The 19,488-nt window shown below is 46.1% G+C and overlaps 6 protein-coding genes across 6 annotated transcripts; 1 reads left to right on the top strand and 5 right to left on the bottom strand.

Moving 5' to 3' along the window:
- Positions 1-1,169: 1,169 nt before the first annotated feature.
- Positions 1,170-1,991, top strand: LY89DRAFT_760883 (uncharacterized protein; the record flags this gene model as incomplete). The annotated part of the gene is made up of 4 exons (XM_018221528.1): positions 1,170-1,243; positions 1,441-1,531; positions 1,592-1,754; positions 1,807-1,991. 4 exons carry the CDS (start codon positions 1,170-1,172, stop codon positions 1,863-1,865), a joined length of 387 nt encoding a protein of 128 aa, XP_018064408.1. The 3' UTR covers positions 1,866-1,991.
- Positions 1,992-2,392: 401 nt separating this feature from the next.
- Positions 2,393-4,099, bottom strand: LY89DRAFT_597168 (FAD-binding domain-containing protein; the record flags this gene model as incomplete). Its single annotated transcript, XM_018209965.1, has 6 exons — positions 2,393-3,173; positions 3,221-3,425; positions 3,498-3,539; positions 3,586-3,684; positions 3,736-3,877; positions 3,929-4,099. The coding sequence occupies 6 exons, from the start codon at positions 4,097-4,099 to the stop codon at positions 2,393-2,395; spliced, it is 1,440 nt and encodes a 479-aa protein (XP_018064407.1).
- A 2,871-nt stretch (positions 4,100-6,970) lies between these two features.
- On the bottom strand, positions 6,971-7,978 carry LY89DRAFT_760882 (uncharacterized protein; the record flags this gene model as incomplete). Its single annotated transcript, XM_018221527.1, has 2 exons — positions 6,971-7,196; positions 7,263-7,978. 2 exons carry the CDS (start codon positions 7,976-7,978, stop codon positions 6,971-6,973), a joined length of 942 nt encoding a protein of 313 aa, XP_018064406.1.
- Positions 7,979-8,802: 824 nt separating this feature from the next.
- Positions 8,803-10,511, bottom strand: LY89DRAFT_787705 (uncharacterized protein; the record flags this gene model as incomplete). Its single annotated transcript, XM_018223096.1, has 2 exons — positions 10,494-10,511; positions 8,803-10,440 (listed from the first exon to the last, which is right to left on the bottom strand). The coding sequence occupies exon 2, from the start codon at positions 10,402-10,404 to the stop codon at positions 8,803-8,805; it is 1,602 nt and encodes a 533-aa protein (XP_018064405.1). The 5' UTR covers positions 10,405-10,440; positions 10,494-10,511.
- A 1,822-nt stretch (positions 10,512-12,333) lies between these two features.
- On the bottom strand, positions 12,334-15,045 carry LY89DRAFT_268598 (calcium-binding mitochondrial carrier protein-like protein Aralar1). Its single transcript, XM_018206345.1, has 3 exons — positions 14,664-15,045; positions 13,394-14,587; positions 12,334-13,343 (listed from the first exon to the last, which is right to left on the bottom strand). The coding sequence occupies exons 1-3, from the start codon at positions 14,859-14,861 to the stop codon at positions 12,606-12,608; spliced, it is 2,130 nt and encodes a 709-aa protein (XP_018064404.1). The 5' UTR covers positions 14,862-15,045; the 3' UTR covers positions 12,334-12,605.
- A 1,178-nt stretch (positions 15,046-16,223) lies between these two features.
- On the bottom strand, positions 16,224-19,068 carry LY89DRAFT_723858 (uncharacterized protein; the record flags this gene model as incomplete). Its single annotated transcript, XM_018218849.1, has 5 exons — positions 18,744-19,068; positions 17,525-18,589; positions 16,824-17,363; positions 16,496-16,772; positions 16,224-16,384 (listed from the first exon to the last, which is right to left on the bottom strand). Exons 1-5 carry the CDS (start codon positions 18,753-18,755, stop codon positions 16,224-16,226), a joined length of 2,055 nt encoding a protein of 684 aa, XP_018064403.1. The 5' UTR covers positions 18,756-19,068.
- Between the last annotated feature and the right edge of the window lie 420 nt (positions 19,069-19,488).

Here is a 19,488-nt window from a genome sequence, read left to right as displayed (position 1 = left end):
GATGATAACATTTGCTGACTGTCATTGCGACTAGGCTCGGATTTATTTCCTATCACCGCACCTCCATCCATCACATTCCTTCACTATTGAAGCATACAAACTCGAATCAGCAGCCCATACAAACCAAGCAAATGGATAACGTGTCGCCATCGGGAAGCATACAATAGGACTATCGAGGGATTTGACGTTCGACTCAGACCCATGTTATGCTTTTCTTTTATTTCTGAATGTTTCTTTCTGGTAGAACAAGGTTAGAGAGCCGGAGCCTTTTGCTAGGGTGTGATAGATATTGTGTTTCTTTAATATGAACTGGACGAAATAAAATCTTTAAACTTCATTCTCGCAACTTTTCATTGGTTACGAAATTGATGAGGTTTGCGGTGTCTTGGCTATGATCATTCAATCAATTTCACTACCAAATTGATAGGTATTGATCGTATCAGTCCCAGAGTTCTTCAGCGCTTCGCCCAGTGCAGGTTCGTCATTACCCCGCGTCCTTAACTCGCAAGCTAGGTCTTGGTGCAACAATTCTTAAGAACAGGTTCCTAAGAACAAGTTTACCGCCTTAAGAGTCTTTCCAGTCAAGAAAATCCTCTGGAATTAAACCAATGGAGATCTTGAATGAAAAGAGTTGACCAGCCAGGTACGAAGCAGCTAGTGGCAATATGTCTGTATGCTGGCAAAGATTTTGATACCGCTACGCTGCTGATACAACATTCTGAAGCTACCTACATACTTTGTGACTAGATTCTTGCCACGGACGGGTTTGAATTTTTGCTATTCATGCCAGTGCCCGAAACTAGAATAGTAGGAGGGGACATGACGAAGGGACCGCTATTGCAGTACAGTTTTCTTTTTTCTATTTTTTTTTTATTAAAACTTTTTTTACACTACTAAAACGGCACGTGATATACACAAAGCCATTGTTTAAAACTCTCGAAATTATTAAAAACTCGAAAATAATTTTTAAAAATTTTTAAATTATAAAAATTATAAAAATATTATTCGCATTTGAGTTTTAGGCAAACGGGAGGCGAAGCTCTCCCTTCTAGTTTTACTTCTTTGATATTTTTGTACTCGTCGTCTGCAGTGTTTCGGGCTGTGAAGCTAGGTATCTTCGACGTTGCGCGGTCTATGTCGGAGGTGCGAGTTCATTGGCCTCGTAGACCATGGAGTCTCATCGCAAAATCGAATTTCCCATTATTGTAGATGAGAGAGTAATAGTAGTGCGTTTGTACAACATGTGAGTTTATGATGTTTTTGGTTATCCTTTTTTTACGTCCTCTGTACTTATTGACTTCTAAAGCTCGACCACGAAGAGACTCCAACGAATGAAAATATCACATAATATATAAACAACATGCATACTATCCGCTCCGTCTTCATTATCGACGACAACAAAAGAATTTGAGCTATAATCATATATCCCATAGAAACTAGCCGAAATATCGATAAGATCATCCGTGTGCTCAACTCTTTACAAGCATATACTCGCAACCCTCGCATAGTGACGCCAGTAGATTGGCAGCTTGTACGTGGTATATGAACGTTTAATAGGTCAGATTGCGAACAAGGCTAACAGTGACTTGAGGGTGATGGGGTTTACTTCCGACCAGAAGATCCAACAATATTCAAGGAGCAGCGAGGGACTGTCGAAGAGAAATTCGGCTTACCATACATGAAATTCACGAGTCTGCCAGAAGACCAATTTCAAAGTCTTGGAAAGAACCCCACACAGCCACATCCCATAGCTCGTACGTTACCTCCCTTCTTTTTGTATCCCATACTTACATGATTAGGCTGAAGGCTTCGATATTGAGCTTGCTGGTCGAAAGCTAGGAGAAGGGGCGCGATTAGGAGAGTAGAACAAATGAGGGAGAGCTAGTGGAGGAAGGGCGTGGAGGATTGCATGGTGTTGATAGTTCAACCGATGATATGGGGGTGAAGTGGAGATGTCGAGCAGGATCTTCAGACCAGACCGTTAGACTGGCAAAGAAATGGAGAGTGGAAAATGGATAATTTCTTTCATCAGACTTAGATACACTTTTCTAGGTGTTTGAGACTGCCTAGGTAGAATCGAGGCTGTCATCTGCACTTATCTTTCGGAAATTTCATCTGAGTTTTGACGAAATACCGAAATTTCCAGGTAATTGTATATTGGTGTACTACGGCGGGATCCACAAGCACTTCAAAGAACTGGAGCCAAGGACTGCTGATGTGGTCTAGACCAGAGTTGACTGCCAGGTAATCTTACTCGTGGTAATCTAATTTTGCTCCTTTTTCAAACACTCCTTGTGGACTGGATTCTGCCAAGTATAATCTCCAGTGCATTTCTGCTCTCTTCTACTGTCTTTCGACACCGCAGTGCCTTGTTCCTAGTCATAGAACGCGTTCACTCCGATTCTATACTCTGCACCGAACAATCCCCAGCAGGTGGAATTGGATACCACTTGTTAAACACAAAGCCTGGATCATATTTCTTCTTCAACTGCCGCAGACTCTCATAATTCCCCCCAAACATATCAGCTACTTTCTCCGATCCGTCCCCAATGTTCGCGTTGATGAAGCGGCCCTTCTGCTTCGATCGAGCAATCTCGATAATGGCTTGAACTTCCGTCCGTATCTTCGAAGGAATCGATCCATCATGTCTTCCTTCCATAGCTAACAGCACAGCAGGTGCTCTTGCTCTCAGAGCAGTGGCTGAAGGGTCAATGTTTGCAGACTTTGCATACGACCGAAGCTCAAAGAAGAGCCTCGATGCGGTGACAACGTCACCATATTTCTCAAACATTCTATCCAAAGCTGCGATCATTTCCTCCAGAAGAGCCGTATCTACGGGAAGGTTCAGAGGAGAGTTGCTAGCTGAGTAGTGCTGATGAGTCGGTGGACCTTCAGACATTGGGGTCGGAGCTGTGCACTCGGCGTAGTCTCTCATTACAGCCATTGCCTTAGCTGGACCAAGTTCAAAAAGTGGTGCAGTGATTTGTCGAGCTTCTTCTTCTGTTCCGTCGTAGAAGATTATGCAAACAGGGTGGACACTGGGCATGCCTAGAACTTTTGTGAAAGACACAAATACTGCGAGTTTCCCGTTGCTTGCTTCTGTAGCTTGACGCATTGGCTCTACAAGCTGGAGAAATCTGTGATTCTTGTCGGGTGTGAAGACAAGTGGTCCGCTGCCATAGTCAGAACTATATTCAATCATTCAGGAAAATTTGCGTACAAGAATACCTTGCCTTGATTATGAGTTCGGTAAGTGAACTCTGTAACCACTCCAAAGTTAGATCCTCCACCGCGAATGCCCCAAAAGAGGTCAGGATTCTGCTCATGAGAGGCTTCCAAAACGCTGCCATCTGCAGTAACCACTTTGGCAGCAAGTAGGTTATCAATGATCAAACCATGCTGGCCAGTCAGATAGCCCGAACCGCCTCCAAGGGTTAGGCCGCCGATACCTGGAGCAATTAGCTTTTAAGTAATATATGAGATGCTGCCAAACCAACCAGTATCGTTGATTGTTCCGAAGACAGCGGAAAGTCCTTGCTCTGTCCAGGAGTCAGTCAAGTCCAGAGAGCTAGTCAACACTCCTACTTTGCAATGGTGTTTCCAAATCTACCACTTTGCATCCTCCTTGAGCAGTAATCTTCATTGACTTCTTGTCGATGGAGACTTTTCTCATTCTCCCAAGATCTTGAAGGTCAGCACCTGAGCTTCTCAAGCAGCACGGTAGTGGACAATTACCAATGACTAAGCCACCTTTGGTTGACGACGCTTTGTAGTAACTATGTCTACCGGAGGCAATGGTGACATCCATATCATATTCCTGAACAAACTTGAGACACGCAACCACGTCTTGCTCAGAATCGACAAAGACAACAATGCCCTGATGGTGTTAGTGGCAATGAAAAGCTTCTGGGAGTAGATCTCTACTAACTGCTTCTTGGATACCAGCCTTGTTCCATCTATCAATTGCTGCACGATAGATCACTTCATCTGCCTCTCCTTTGATGACGACCTCTCCCTTCACGGAAGCTTTCAGGTTCGCGAGAGCAGCTTCAGGTAGCGGAACCCCTTTTTGGATGACAATACGACCATTGCAAGTCATTTTGAAGGTGTGTACTTCATCATGTCGCATCAATGAAGAATTGATCTTATATTGTATGCTGACAGTCAGCTGGTTTGAGACACTTGGGCGCCGAGACACGGCTGATCATTGGACGCCTCGGCTGGCTGGTTGGTTCGTACACGTAGTACCACTAACTCCTGTGGACTTAGTGTTGGCGACTAGCCACCGCCTTCTACCTGGTAGATAAGACACGGCACGGCCGTGATGACACCAAATGATTGATTGGCAGCGAGATTCATATTTGACTATCTGACACTGCAAAAGGGCGAAACAATAGAGAGAGGAGAACTGGAAAGCGCAGCCGACTAGTATGTTCTTGCCCATGCAGGCTAGACCGGGGTTAGCGCCACACAATTTGCGGTCCAACGCTCGGTACATACAGGGCTGCGTTAGATCCCGTGGCCAGTCGAGACCGAAATGCTACCTACTATAGGTATGGAGGCGCGACTTCAGATCAGAATTCCTTCTTCCGAACAACAACAACAGATTCAAAAAATATCATATTCCACGAATAGCTCTACCAAAACAGTATCAGCAGAAACAAAACTACCTGAAAAAATCCAGAGGTTCTTAGCGTAATGCGGCCCGTTTCGAACTTTGAAAAAGTCTTACTCGGGTAGGCAAAGAACAGACACCATGAGAAAATCAATTGTCGCCTTCCTCAAGCGTTTGCTCTGTATCGCTGCCGCAGACGCGACCGACACAGATCGCGATACAGATAGTGCCACAGACGGTGACACAGATAGTGAGGAATCGGTGCACGACAGAGAACTGTATTCGGAGTGGTATGGACCGGTGCGGATATCTAATGTACCATTTCCAGTTTAGAACGTGATTGCACACTGAACGAACGCATTGTATACCAAGTCCTTGGTCAATGGTCATAACAGGGTGGGCAAATACGAGTCGAATGCATATGGAATGCATATGGAATGCAGGGTTACGGAATCAAAGTCGGTTGACTCTCAAAGATCTCTGATCACAAGTGCATTCAAATGAAATATTGCTTTTACGGTGCTTCATACATCTGACAAGTGTTTCGGAGAAGAAAATATCAGCGTTGTCACCGGTGCTGCCGTAAGTTGATGCACCGACAAGATTTTGATACGAATGGCCATAGAGAGGCATTATTACCATCAGCACGTACATTTACTGATGTTGGCTATGGTTTTCTGTCATTATCGGTGAGCAGTCCTTGTGCGAGCAGAGCAGACAGACCCTCTGCGTCAAGAAGATGCCTGGCTCCTGTAACCTGAAAGTTGCAGTCCACTTAACACGTAGCACAGCATCGCAGCAAGAAATTTCGAAAATTTCTCCGAACATGACACTAAAGAGTTTGTAACACCACTACGTTGTTGTTCGCCCCCAAGAGCATATATCGCGTGTGCTCTGTGTACTGAAAATTATCACTATACATGGAAATACAATATTGTGTTGTCACACACTATACACCGTAGAGAATTGTAGAAACACGATGGGAACTTCTTTGAAGCAGTGGCCACTGACATCTAACGAGGAAGTTGCTCACAAAGAGATGTATCCCGACGACCTCTCCTTCCACATCGGTCCAGTAGGATGTTTCCACGAGACCCTTCTGGATCAAGTACTCGATGACCAGACTTTCTTCGCTTTCATAGCGGAAGAGCGACAGTAAGTCTTCTGATTTTAAAGGCGATTAATTATTCAGGAACAGAACGGGCTCGTGACGGATGTGAGGTTTGGTTGCGATAGGATCATCTCTGATAAAGGCTTAACATACTTGCGGGCAAGGAAGGAGGAATTTGAGGGAAGGTCTTTTCATTTTTTGTGCTAAATGTGATAATATGATTTCGTCTCGTCTTTCGATGTCCGTTCTGTCGTCCAACATCTGTACATATATAGATAAAATCATCGATATCAATCATGGCTTATCTACCTCCTTCTTCCAACCACCTGTAAGTATATTCAGATGTTCTCACGACTATCTGATGATGCAGCAGTGATCAGCATTGATGACTGACTGATGTTTAGCAAGCGCCGCCGCTACAGCCGCCGAGACGACAATGCCTACAACGGTCTTCAGATCCACCCATCCTTCGACCTAGACCTTGAGGCAGGCTCTTCCATCCCTACGGGAGCATATTGTACAGCATTAATCCAGGATTTGTACAGGATATCTGGATTTCCACTGGATTTTACTAGATAAAAGCTAGACAATTTTTTAAATTCGAGTAGTATTCGTTTACTTCAAAATTTTAGAAGTTCCAAATCCTAGATAAAAGCTAAATGAGTGCTTCATTCTTTCATCTTATCCAGGATTTAAGGCCCTTAGAGAAATTCAATTGAAATGCATCCATTAGATAAGCAATAACAAGCACGCTAACTAAAGTAAACAAACTCTCACCCTCAACCCTCAGCTTCCACTCTCTCAGCTTCCACTCTCTCAGCTTCCACTCTCTCAGCTTCCACTCAGCTTCCACAGTAAGTCAGCACAGTAAGTCTGCATTATGCATCTCTCTCTCCTTGTTTCAATAGTAAGTGTGCATGCATCTATCCCCTCTCTCTCATGAATCTCCCTCTCAATCCAAGTACGTGACACCCATCTACAGCATCAATCCACAGTACTAACTCTCTTATAGAACGCGTCCATTATGCAAGCAAGACCGCAGGCAGGAGTGTAGGCAGGAGTGCCGGAAACTGGGAATAGTTTCATTATGATATTCAGGCTCTCAGGCACACATTTTTATTCTATAAATAAGTGACGGATTTTGGTTGCGAATCCTGGATAAATGCCGACAAAATCCTGGATTTGAACTAGATAATTTCTATACAAAATTTGGCTAGATAAATCCTGGATTATAACTAGATAATTTATCCAGTTTTTGTCCGGTCCCTTGCTACCGTAGGGATTTTGCGTGCATTCTCTGGTTTCGCCCAAAACTCTCGGCGTCCGGTCTTGGTTGAGGACCAATGACCTTCTGCTGCCAATTTCGCCTTCCGTGCTGCTTTCTTGGTCTTTTTCGCCTCCTTTTTCCGACGATTGATCTCCTCGCGTTCGGCGATATATTTTCTTCTCTCCTCCGCGACGTGGTCCTTTCTTTCGTGCCAATTATCATGCCCAGTGGATTGTGCAATGGCTTGTGCAAATGAGAGAATGGCTTACTGTGAATCATTGAGACTTATTCCGTGAGAACCTTTTACCGCGATCATCAAGAGAGCCCGAAGGGTAAAATTCGCGTCGTTTCCTGCCACGTGCAAGAAATTAAAATGGCAATCCAATTCTATCAAGAGGTCGTTTAGGCTTCTTTGATACTGCGATTGGAGCACATCATGAGCAGCCTTTTGCGGGTCCAGTACAGCAACCGGTTCCAATTTGACTTTGAGCTCGTCTAAAAGCCACAAATCGTTGTAGCCATCATAAACCACAAGAACCACATCTCGGTCAGCGACCAAGCTCTCGATCTTTTCCTTTATTTGATGTGCATGAATGCTTTCTGATTGACCAAATAAAAATCTTCTCGCGGCTTTTGAGCAGTATCCGGTGGGGCCGACACAAAAGTTTTGAGTTCGAAGAAGATTGTCTTCGCGCATAGACACCAGAGGCCGAGAATGTATAAGACTTTGTAGATCCCTGGAATCTAAAACTGAAATTCCGACCTGAAATTGATCGACAAGAGGTATTTGACCTGCTGTGATATTTTCGGTGTCGAGTGAAAGGAATACAACATCTTTCACTAATATATTCGGAAATTCTCGGCATTCTTTGGATAGTACTAAAGGCCGAATGTCCGGAAGACCTAGGAAGTATCGAAGCAGTTGCCCATCTTGATAGACCGGTCTTGTCCTCGAAGCGACTTGTGTTCCCATAATATCTGTCATATTGAATTGGATTGCTTCGAAGATAAGAAGGCTATAGCGCTGCAAGAAGTGCGCATGAGAAAAGTGCCCTCTGCACAAACTGAGAGGTTTCAGCTACGAGCCTTAAATGTAAGGAGCGATATAAGTAAATGATCAGAATGGGCCAGAATAGGAATGACCGCCAGGCTTTTGCATGCACTCACCTCAAGGAGGAATACTAGGTCGATATGAAGATCCGCAGAAAACTCCAGTTCAAGGACTTCGATTGTTCTTTTCGTGGCGCGATCCAAGCTTGCTTGAGTTAGATCGGGTTCAAATCCGGGATGAATTAATGATATCGTTCTGGACTAACCTATTAACTTTAGGGTTAGCCTATGTCATGAAACCCACGTGCGTGTTATTCATCCTACCCGCCTTGATGAGATTGTCAAACGCAGTCTCGAAATCGCTCGAAATCTCATGTAACAAACAATTTGGCACCCTTCAGAACTATCTCCTGGAAGAGTGGTAATCGCAGGAGCGTTGTTACCTAGGTATCTACCGCACGCAGTACTAGTGTTCGCAATAGTATTTGTCTAAAATAGTATTATTCATTGTAGTATGTATTCTTTTCGAAAAATACTGTACTTTGAGTGATACGTATAATAATAATATAGTTGTACGTATAATATTAAAACTAGTATCTTGTATTGATACGAAACTAATAGCAGTCAATATATATGCACTTCACACTATACGCCGTAAGTGCGTATTAACCTAATACTAGACCCCGTAATACGACCGTATACTATTGCTAACACTGCGCAGGACCAATGCCACGAAGAATCCTGTTTGCTTTCTGACTCTCAATGCAGAACACACCAGATGCGCTTCCAAAGCGCTGATAGAAAGGGTCGTTTAGGTTTGGTTTGAGGACATTTAAACATCTCCTTCCATCTCTTCGCCGCAACATCCCAATCAATCATCTGATCAGATCTCCACTGTTCGACATCAATGTGTTTAGGATATTCTTGATCATCGCAATCGAAGAGCGCTTTCCTCGCTTTCCGAATTTCCAGATATTGGTTGTCCATGGTATTCAAAGCAGACTTGAAGTACTCAATGACCAAGCTTCCATCGCCTTTATAGGGCAAGAGGCACAACAGGTCTTCTGCTTTTATCGAAGACTGGTCTCCAAGTATCCGCTTGGGACTGTGACAGATATGAGGTTCGGATTCGATGAGAGTATCTCTGATGAATGCTCGCGCATATTGCTGAGCCAGGTAAATAACTGTGGAGTGGTAGGACTTTGTCGCTGATGTAGTCTTACTGCGTTCCTTACGACAAGCATTGAAGTCTTTGGCCAGCTGGTCCTGGATCAAGCAGTTCAGCGATTGTGATGCCTCCACAATTTGTTGGTATTGCCGTTCGAGAATTTGCAGCACGGCACTGCGTTCTGATAAGAAACTCTCGAGATTAGTTTCCTGACAAGCGAAATTACAGGCTCTCAATCCATCCTCTACCATAAGAACAAGCTCGGACTTCCACGGGTACGCGGAATTATAGGAAAGATATCCCCAGCTGCAATGATAACGGGCTTCCTCCCATGTGGACTCCATGTGGCTTTTGAGCTCTTCGTCTCTTTCAAAAGCTTGCGCGTAGGTCAACAGCTTAGAGTACATCCGATAGAGTCTAAGCACTGGATCATTGCTTAGCAACAAGGGCTTTAGTTTGTGCAGGTCTAAAAGCATGAGCGAAGAGTTGAGCAATTTTGTGGATTCTCCGTCGTGGTCATACCACCTGTGAGGAGCGATCTCAATCTCAACGGATGTGAGGTTTCTCAACAGCCTGAGATGTTTGAGGAAGTCAAGCGCTACCTTAGTATCGAGATGATTGGTTTCTTTCAGAATTCGATCGTCGCGCAGGACACACGTCAATTTCTTAGCATTACCACCGTCTGAAATCAGGCGACAGAATTTAGCAAACTGTTCCGTACGCGTGCAGCATACAAACTCCTGAGTCGACAGCACAAGCTTCCAAGACTTGACTTTCTTAAAATTTGGATTGACAAAGATAGTGTGAATGGATCCCCTATGATTACGGAGCAGGGGATTCAAGTCGAAAGTTGAATCGGTGAAAGTAAAAATGAATTCGTTGGATCCGTAAAGGATGTCTACCGCTTCTCTGTAGATTTGCCGGCAAGTCCATAAGATCTGAACAGAAAGGCCGAATGATTTATCATTGAAGCCGGGAGCATAAACGTCGGATATACGATCAAAGACGTCGGGATGGCTGAGAATAGGGTTCGTAAGAACACAAGTGTATACCTCGTCGCGGATCTCTCTAGGAAGAAGCTCGAGAAATAGATTTCTGTTTCTCTGATCTTTGTGCCGAACTAAAGCGAAGTTCTGTTCATTTCCCAAGCTCGAACCGGACTTTAACATGTTTGCTGACGCCTTTGAGTCCATGGTACATTGATATCAGGTAGAAGTTCGATTTGAATACTATACTCATCGTCAGTGCACTGATACTCCATATTTTCGCTGATGAAACACACACGCAAGTGGGATAATGAGGTGACCCCGTGTAGTGACCAGCTGCTTGGATTTTCTTTCTATCGAACTTACTTAATACTTGATTTTCTAAAACAGGAAAGCTATATGGGAAGTGGGTGATGAGAAGAATGTTAAGGAATTCAATTTGAATAAAGCTGCGACTTGCTAGACACCAAGTTACTTCCCGTCCCGTCGGTACCAAAGAAAATGAAACAACACGTGACTTAAGCACCCGAAAAGGCAAAGCCTGATGTCAATTCCAAAGCCGGACAAGGAACTAAAGGTAGGATGTATCAGCCGAGAAACATTAGATAGCTACTGTGTGGCACTAACTCTCTTATTTGTTTGAAGTAAGTGGCAACGACAGCGAGACTTGCTTGGTCTCCAACTAATCAGTCATAGGTACTACGTGACTAGAATTGAGTCTCAACTTTCTCGCAACAAACAGATCGTGTATCAAAGACAGGGCGAGCTAGGCTTGAACAATACTATATCTGCAAACTTGTGACCAGATTCCTCATTTTAATAGGTTAGGGAAGAAGGTCCAGAGTTACAAGGAGCCCTGGGCAATTATGCCGAGATATCCAGAATACCATTGCGCACTACATCTCAAAGCAACGACGTACCTTCTAATAGTGGAGAAGATTTTCCCGCACCACAAGTGTCATCACGGGATAGACAAGTACTTGATGAAAAATCGGACAAATAGTTCCAGGGAGAAAGAAAAGGCAATGAAATGCGAACTATACCAGAGAGCAACTGAAAAAGCTCTTTTCCATCCCAGCATGTTTTGAAGTTCAGTTCTCTAGTCGAACAGCCTAACTGAAGTCCTCCCAAAGTCGGTTCTTAACTCACAGATCCAACCCAGAATCTAAAAGGTACTCGCTTTTGAAGCTCATCCAAAACACGGACATTTATTTTCACATACCAGAGTCCCTTCAACATAGACTGAAGTCAAAGATCACCAAAAATGCCCCGGAAATTGTGAACTCCCCAGCAACCATTCAACCCGACTCCAACATCCACAGCACTAGCACCCGGGAAAAAACCCGAGCCAAAATCCTCAGAACGAGAACACCAAATACCAAACACAATGCATGATATCTTAAACATCCAAAGAAACAACAATGCCCATACGGGAGATGTCAAAAACACTATGAACTGGAAAGAATATCAACCGATTTAAAGCCAAATCACCAGAAATGCAATTTTCAATTCCCAAACCCAGTAACTCAGCTCAGCTCAGCTCGGATCAGGTCAGACATCGACACAAATAGAAGTCCAATAGCGGACAGACAATGGTAACAAAGAAATGGTTCAGCACAGAAAGAACATTGTCCGAACAGGGACGAGCTGTTCAGCTTCAAGTTGACATTCCAAGACTCTACCGACATTCTTCTCAGTACCATCCCCAGAACACAATAACAACTCCCGAACTCTATCTCGCCTTTCCCTGCTTCACTCACCCTCTGAATGTCCACAAATGGACAGACATTCCCTCGAAGTCCCAACTCCCCACAACCCCACAATATTCGAACGTGGCTAGGACACTCGCCCCTCAACAAAATTGAAGCTGAAAAGCAGAGCAAAGGAACATGGGGAGAGGAGAGTGTGTATTCCAAAGAGACGCCTATATATTCCTCTATGTACCACCCATCTTATCTTTTCTACTCTACTGGATCTTTCTCCGTCTACATTTCTCCTCTACCCATCCCCTTCACCTTTCCTTTATCTACCTCTACTCCCCAATCTCCCTCTACCAACCGAACAACAACCATCCCTTGTCACCTTTGCCGTCACCAAAACGTTCAAAACCCCAAAAAAAATCTCAAAAGCCATCAACAAAAATTACAATTTACTAAACCCCCTTCCTTCCCTACAACAGCCAAAACAAGAGCAATAAAAGAACGCCAACCATGCTTCTGTTCCTCTTTTGCCATGCGAATCTCTCCGTCTTTCTTTCTGTCTATGTCCAACGACGAACGCCACTTTGTCTACAGGGCCAATGACGAGCCCAGTTTCACCCAAGTCTTACATGGTTTTCCTCTATTCCTCCTCTCTAGGCTGTCAAGCTCACTGCTCCGCTCTCTTCTGCGGCGAAGCTCGCTTTACTCCTACTTTCCCCCACCACCCCCCATCAACCTAGGTAAACTCCTCCAGCCCTCCCTCCCGGGAACCTTTGCACGCCCAAACTCCTCATCCAGATCAAGGATAATCTTCAATGCATTCCGACTCCTCAAATAACTCAGGGGTCCCTCCTGGCCCGGCAGCCCACCCGAGCTCGTCGCACTAACACCCATATGCGGGGCTTCCTTCTGGTGCGTCGCCGATCCCGGCATCGGGAGGAGATTCTGGAGGACCTCGTACGCAGCGAGGGTGAAGCCGAATTGCGGGGACGAGCGCAATATACGTGCCGGACCGCCCTTGAAGAACGCCTTGAAGCCTTCTTCTTTGAAGATAGTCTGCGCGCAGTGGCGGAGCGAGGTGTATGAGGATTCGCCCTTGCGGGCCTCTACCTGCAGACGAGTCTTGATGACGTCGCAAGGTGTAGTGAGGTACGCGGCCGGCATGCCGGCGATGGCGCCCGCGGTGAGGAGTTGTAGGACGCCGAGTTTCTTGGTGGGGGATTCTTGGAAGTAGTCTCGTTTGAGGTGGTTGTAGGAGGTGAAGTAGATGGCGGAGAAGGGGACGTCGCGGAGGAGACAGGCTGAGGCACCTTTGTAGAGGCCGACGAGACCGAGGTTGCGGATGATCCACATGGCGGAGCGGCGGGGGGCTCCTTCGACGTTCTTGGCGACCTCTCCTTGGACTTGGAGACGGATTTTGACGATTTCGAGGGGGTTGGTGAAGATCTGTTCAATGGATTAGCTGGGAAAAGAAGGAAGGAAAGCGGAAAACATACAACTTGACAAGCACCTGCAGAACCACCAGAAAGAAATTCATAAGGAAGCCAAATTTTTCCATCCGGCTCAGAGAAGAAACCTCGAGCCATATCATTAACCGTCAACTTGATAGCCTTTTCTGGCGCAACACCAACAAGCTGCGGTAAGATGCCAGAATACAAGCCCTTGAACCCCTCGTTACGAATAACCTTCTTCGCACAATCGAGCGAGTTCTTATACAGCATCTCTCCTACGCGCGAGGAACGTTGGTTTTGCATACGGGTCTTCACCAAATCAATGGGATACACCATAAATGCGCCAAACGCTCCTGCCAGCGCTCCCAGACCAAAATGATGCACAGACTCGAGAGCATTGTGTAAGAATGTTTGACCTGTAGTCTTCGCTTTCTTAATTGTGGACCCTGCAACATCGCTGAAGGCATTGTAAAGAGGATTGCGCCATGAGGCATCAAGGACTTTCGCAAAGTCGCTCAAGCCGAGTCGTCCTGAGGGTTCGTCGAGACTTGCGAAATGGAATAGGATGTCTGCTTCCATAGGAGTGAAGAGTGAAAATCGAGTGATGCGTGAAGCTTCGTTGAGGAATTCGGTTCGAGTGATCTTGCCATCGGTGCTATGCGCTGTTGCTTGTCTAATAATCAACTCCACCAAATCCATCTCTCGAATGATGTTTTGGAAAGCCCGTACATTGGCATATGAGATCTTGCTTCCCGTGGAGATATTGCAGAGGGTATGTAGGTTTTCGAGGAGGTGGTCGGAGAGCTTGTGACTGGCAGTCTGTAGGATAATGCGCTGGAAGTCCTCCGGATCAATGTATCCATCGCCATCCTTGTCGAAGTAGTGGAACGCTTGTCGTATCCTCTCGCCTTGTAATCCTCTCAGCATCTGCGAGAATTGTGGATATGTCAAATCATGTCTCCTTTTCTTTCCACCACTGTACAAAGTCGCCCATTCGCAATTCCAATCGAACGGTATGCTCTCAGGACCCTTATTCATCTCATACAGCTTCCTCAAATCATCATACTTCACAAACCCCGTATTATCTACATCAAACAATCGAAAGGCAATCTCGTACTCTGCGTCTGGTTTCGCCAAGAGATTCTCAAAGGTACCCCAATCGAACAGGTTGATCTTGCCCACATTCCGTCGGTCTGCAACCTTGAACAGGATCGCATACTGTTCTCGTTTGATTTTATGCTAGATACCGAAATGCATCGTCAGTCAATGGGTTCTGCAAACAGCAGAAAACAGGGGCACAAGTGAGCTGACTCACGTAATCTTCACCCTCTGGCGCAACGGCATTCACGAACTCCTCCTCGCCCATATACAGCTCACCTGTGTCCTCATCTTTCCGCGCATTCTTGTCAAAGGTCGCCTTGGACTGTGCGGATAGCTGCTCGCCCTCAGCAGTGTGTTCTGAGCCGAGAAGCGACTCTTTGACGGCTTCCTTGACCTTGGTAACGTCCGTCATGCTGCAGAGGCCCCGAACGCGTCGAATTCAAAGCAGGTCACCGTGCTGGGGGTAGATATAGGAGATCCTCGGCGGTGAGGAGGAAAATTTGCAAAGTCTGGCTATGGGATGGGCGAAAAATGGGGTCGCGGATGGGTGCACGGGGGAACCCGCTGCAGGCGTAACAAAAAGCAAGGTGTAAAACCTGGCAGGATGCGCCAATTGATGGCAAAGAATGTCTTTGGTGGGAAAGAGAGTGACTGGAGGTAGGAATGAAGATATTCAGAGGAAGAGAAGCTGGGGAAAAATGGGGTAGAGGGCCGTCGACCAAGCTGTTGTCCTTTCTAGCTCTGAATTGGTGCTTGGTGATCCGGGTAGGAGGAAATTTATTATCTAGTCGGATGTAAGTCGGCCAACTTTCCGTTCGCAAGAAAAATCCTTGTGCAGGGACGTCCGAAACGGGATTGGTGCGCATCCAGGTTAATTTTCGGCTTCACCAGCTGCACGTGACCTGTAAATGACGGACTGGACCAGGGGCTGAAAGGGTTGGCGATTGATGTACAGCCATGTCGCCCTTCGGAATGACCACCCAATGAACACCAACTGCATCTGCACATCTTGACTGTCACAGATCGCCCCCACGCGGCTTGACTCGCATTCATCTGCACCTGTGGTACAGCATCGTGTTCACCATGCATGCATGCGACAATGAGCTGAGGTGTCTCACTTGCGGAGAAACAGAAACATCTCACTTTCCGGGTAGGACAGTATGACCTCCTTCGATTGGATGGATAGAGCAGTTGGCGTTGCTCGAAGACATAGTTCTAAACTCCCGCTTCACTGGCCAAGGAGAAGAACATACCTTACCCAAAGACATGATGCTGCATACCCCTTGAATATACTCTAAGTAGTTGAAGACCAAATCCAAAGGTGCTTGATGAGAGGTAGGTTTTAACATTAGTGCAAGACACGCATGATAGCCACTTGATTCGACAGCTAGGACAATACCTTGAGTCGAAGACAGGCTGATTTGTGTTTATGGACTCACTTTCTTCACACACGGGCATCAAGACTTGTGTTTATGACACTACCATTTACTTTGCGTTTCTAAGCTTTTATGAGGCATTTGCCTTGGATGCCCAGACGCCGAATGCAATCCAGAGAAACAAGAGCCACCACTCCACTCCGCTATTAAAGAGACAGGAAACAGCATTACCGAGCAAGAGCCCCTGTTTTCCATCCTTCACCAACACCCCCAAAGCATGAGTGAGCAAGCAAAGTTGAAAGAAAGTCGTGGTCTCGTCTCGTCGTGAAGAATCATTACGCCTGAAATGCACATGTAGCCGGAAGACTGAGGTAAGTCTTGAATGGCAAGTTCAAAACTCAATTCGGTGTGGTGTTGGGGAAGTATGCGAGTACAATCAGGAAGACTGCACCGAGTATCGCTGCGAAGCTGCAGCAAGGTCTAACAAGCAGGTATTTTGGGGGATCCAGATATGGTCGAGTAGGAAATACCGTATCGATGTCGACGAGAGACTCCATATCTGGTCCAATAATATACAAAGAATTGAACGTATTAGGTTGATGAGGTTGTGCGAGGTTCTGAAAGCTCATAGCTAGGCAGCTAGGCAATCAAATCCGAACCTTGGACCAACCTTGGAATGAGTCGCGGGTCTCGAATGGCATGTTGGCAGCGACATCTTCAAGAGAAGGCAGTGATGGTCGCATGTTGCAAACAGGTGCTGGCAAAGTGAAGCCCTTGGACATTTCGACTTCGACGAAGAGAGATGCACGCTTGTAGCGACGATCAGAATATTTATCGAATACAGCCTGATGATGCTTCTGTGGACTTTCGCAGCACTCTAACATCATAGCTACCAAAGGTCGTAGTTGAGTCCAGGTGTAGCCGGAATAGTACACATGAGCAGGAGACTATACGCAATCAATATTGAAAAAGCAAACTCTTGGAGGATTATAACTTACCCAATCACCCTTCTTCAACATCAGACGAGCAAAGCAGTGAGCACCTGCAGCAACATAGCTAGGTGGGCTACCAACGAAACGTTCGTCCATGATAGTAACCTCCAGGAAGTACTTGGCCAATGTTCTGCTCTCAAGATCATAATCATCGGCTTTGCTGATGCGGCGAAGAAAGCTCATTGGACCAGGCCATCCAAGTTCGAATGACAACATGCTAAGCATGAATCGCTCGGCCTTGAGAATCTCATCGACGGTGTATCCGCCATCGACCATGTAGACGATTTCGCTGACAGATGGGCAGTTGATCTCCTCGTACTTGGCAGCAACAAAGATAGCCGTGGCACCAACTAGCTGAAGCTTGCCGAGGGAGACAATCTTGCAAGATAGGAATCGATCAATATAATTGACACAAAGAAACAATGTCTCCGGGAGCAATGAGAAGCGACAGTGGACTTGAATCAACCAATCCATGAGGACAGAGCGCATTGACCACTGAATCTCAGTTTGATTGTCCATGTAGTGTGCGTTGGGAAGCATCTTGATCTGGAAGGATTAGTTAGCACGAAGTCTCAAAGATGTAAACATGACAAGGGTATGGATAAACAACGGCCGCTGCACGGTCGCATGGCGGTCGCAGACACGGTGTCCAGGTACGCGTTGCAACACATCCGAACAATACGAGAATGACGCTTTGACAAACTTACCTCAAGCTCGCGCATGTAAGCAAAGATTTCATCGCCGTACTCAGCAACCATGCTAGTATCCCAGGCTTCATCTTCGATATCTTCAATAGTACGGGCACTCTCAACCATTTCCTTAGCAGCAGCCAGTTCCTTCTTGGCCTTGTTAGTGACCTTGGGAAAGAGAACTGTAGTTGCGCCACCAGTCGTGTTATCACCACGCGATCTGTAGGAATGGGCCGTAGTGTATCCTTGTTCATCGTAGACCTCCTCCTCTTCATCCTCCCAGTATTCTTCCGGTTCAGCGCGAGGTGTAGGTGGCAATGCTCGTTGTTGCAAGTCGAAAGCACTCTCTGCGATTGTTTCTTGCGGTTGCTTCTTCTCTTCTTCGGTGCTGGAGTCACTCGATTCGTTGATGTTGGTGAACTGTTGCTCCTGTGCGTCTTCATAGATGGGATCACTTGGATAGGTAGCTTCGAGTGAATTGGCGTAGTTGGTCTCGACGATCTTGCTTTGTGTTCGGCGAATGATGTGCTTCTCTTGCTTCAACTCGGGCTGACTCTTATGGTGTCGGGGTCCAAGACTTTGGTGAACCGGAGCGACAGGAACACTTTCGACTTCGGTGTCCTTGTAGATAGCAGTGTTTCGCTTTGACATGGCACGCTTTGGTGGAGGAGCCAGAGGCTTCGACTCGACAAGAGATATCTTAGCAGCAATCGAAGCTGAGATGGGATCAGAGGCGATGGTATCGACGGCGCTAAAGGGAGCTGGAAAATGGGCAGAGCTAGCAGTCAAGGGTCGCTGAGCAGGTCGGAGGAGCGCAGAAGGCTTGTTGTTCAGGACAGGCTTGGGAAGGTCGAGATTCTTCTTCGAAGCAATGGCAGAATCATCGTGTGAAGTTGAGTGCAACATTCGAGAGGTATTGCTGACATCACCAAAGGCAGTTCTCTTGGCCGGAGCCTTCATTGCGTTGGGGAGCATGCTGGCGAGTCCTCCGATAGACTTATGTTGATTGTAGACGGCTTGACTAGTATCGGTAGCAGAGTTCTCGTCGTGTTGAGCACGAGCAGCTCGGAGCGGTCGTTGAGGCTAGCAAAGCATTAAATGTTAGATTGATGTGTGTATACATGTGTATTGGAGGGGACATGACGTTGTCAAGGTGATGTTGGGGAATGTAGAAAAGAAATTGTCGCAGGAGATGATGCGTCAAAGGCGCAGCTTGACCAGTAAACAACAAACTTACTCTCGCGTCCATTCTGATAGCAATGCTACGAAATTACAAAGGCCTCCGCGGAAGGCAATTGCGATAGCGGTCTGGAAAGGCGATGCGACAATGCTCAAGTTATGTCGGAGAAAATGTCGCGTCCCAAAAGGTATAAGGGGCTGCGAGAGCTTCTTGTCGTCGAGAAATACTTGGGTGGAAGTAGCGCGTTGAGGAATCCGCAGAGTACTGTGGTAGTACTGGGCAGAAGATATCACAGCAATATCATGAGATGAAGTGGCGAAGAAGAAGTTGTCGCGAAGATGTGATGTTGAGGAAGAGGTTGACCTGAAATCGAGCTCGAGGAAAGTAGAAGTGGAATATCAAAACATCCAGATGGTTGGCCAGTGCAACTCAGATGTCAACAAATGGATCCCTGCCATTTGCAGATCTGCGCTAGCCCAAAGTGCGGAAGGTGCGGCTTCGACCCGCTTAGACGCGAGCTAGGATCATGGTCGCGTCTCCCTCGACACGCAGAAGCAACATCAACTTTTTTCCAAAATGCACAACTTTTCAACAATGCCTTGTGACAATGTGCCATACATGATTTGGATACTATTATGTAGTACTATGATCCTGAATTTTTGATTTCTCCAATCAGAGCAGAGTTGGTCTTGTCTTCATGAATGCATCAGAATCGCCTCCAAATCGGGTAACGCAACGCCAATCTGTCGCCTAGTCAGCTGACCCTTTTCAAGTCTTCTTCCACCAACTCTGCAACCTCGAA

Source organism: Mollisia scopiformis (genome assembly GCF_001500285.1).
Source record: "Mollisia scopiformis unplaced genomic scaffold LY89scaffold_27, whole genome shotgun sequence".
Lineage (NCBI taxonomy): Eukaryota > Fungi > Ascomycota > Leotiomycetes > Helotiales > Mollisiaceae > Mollisia > Mollisia scopiformis.
The sequence above is the reverse complement of the archived record's forward strand: the minus strand, read 5'-3'. Positions and strand labels throughout refer to the sequence as shown.

Bases quoted from the DNA above. Each gene is read 5' to 3' on its own strand.
- LY89DRAFT_268598 (XM_018206345.1), bottom strand. From the start codon at position 14,861: ATGACGGACGTTACCAAGGTCAAGGAAGCCGTCAAAGAGTCGCTTCTC. The intron at 14,588-14,663 runs GTGAGTCAGCTC...TTCGGTATCTAG, and splicing joins CGCCAGAGGGTGAAGATTAC to CATAAAATCAAACGAGAACA. The intron at 13,344-13,393 runs GTATGTTTTCCG...TCCATTGAACAG, and splicing joins CTGCAGGTGCTTGTCAAGTT to ATCTTCACCAACCCCCTCGA.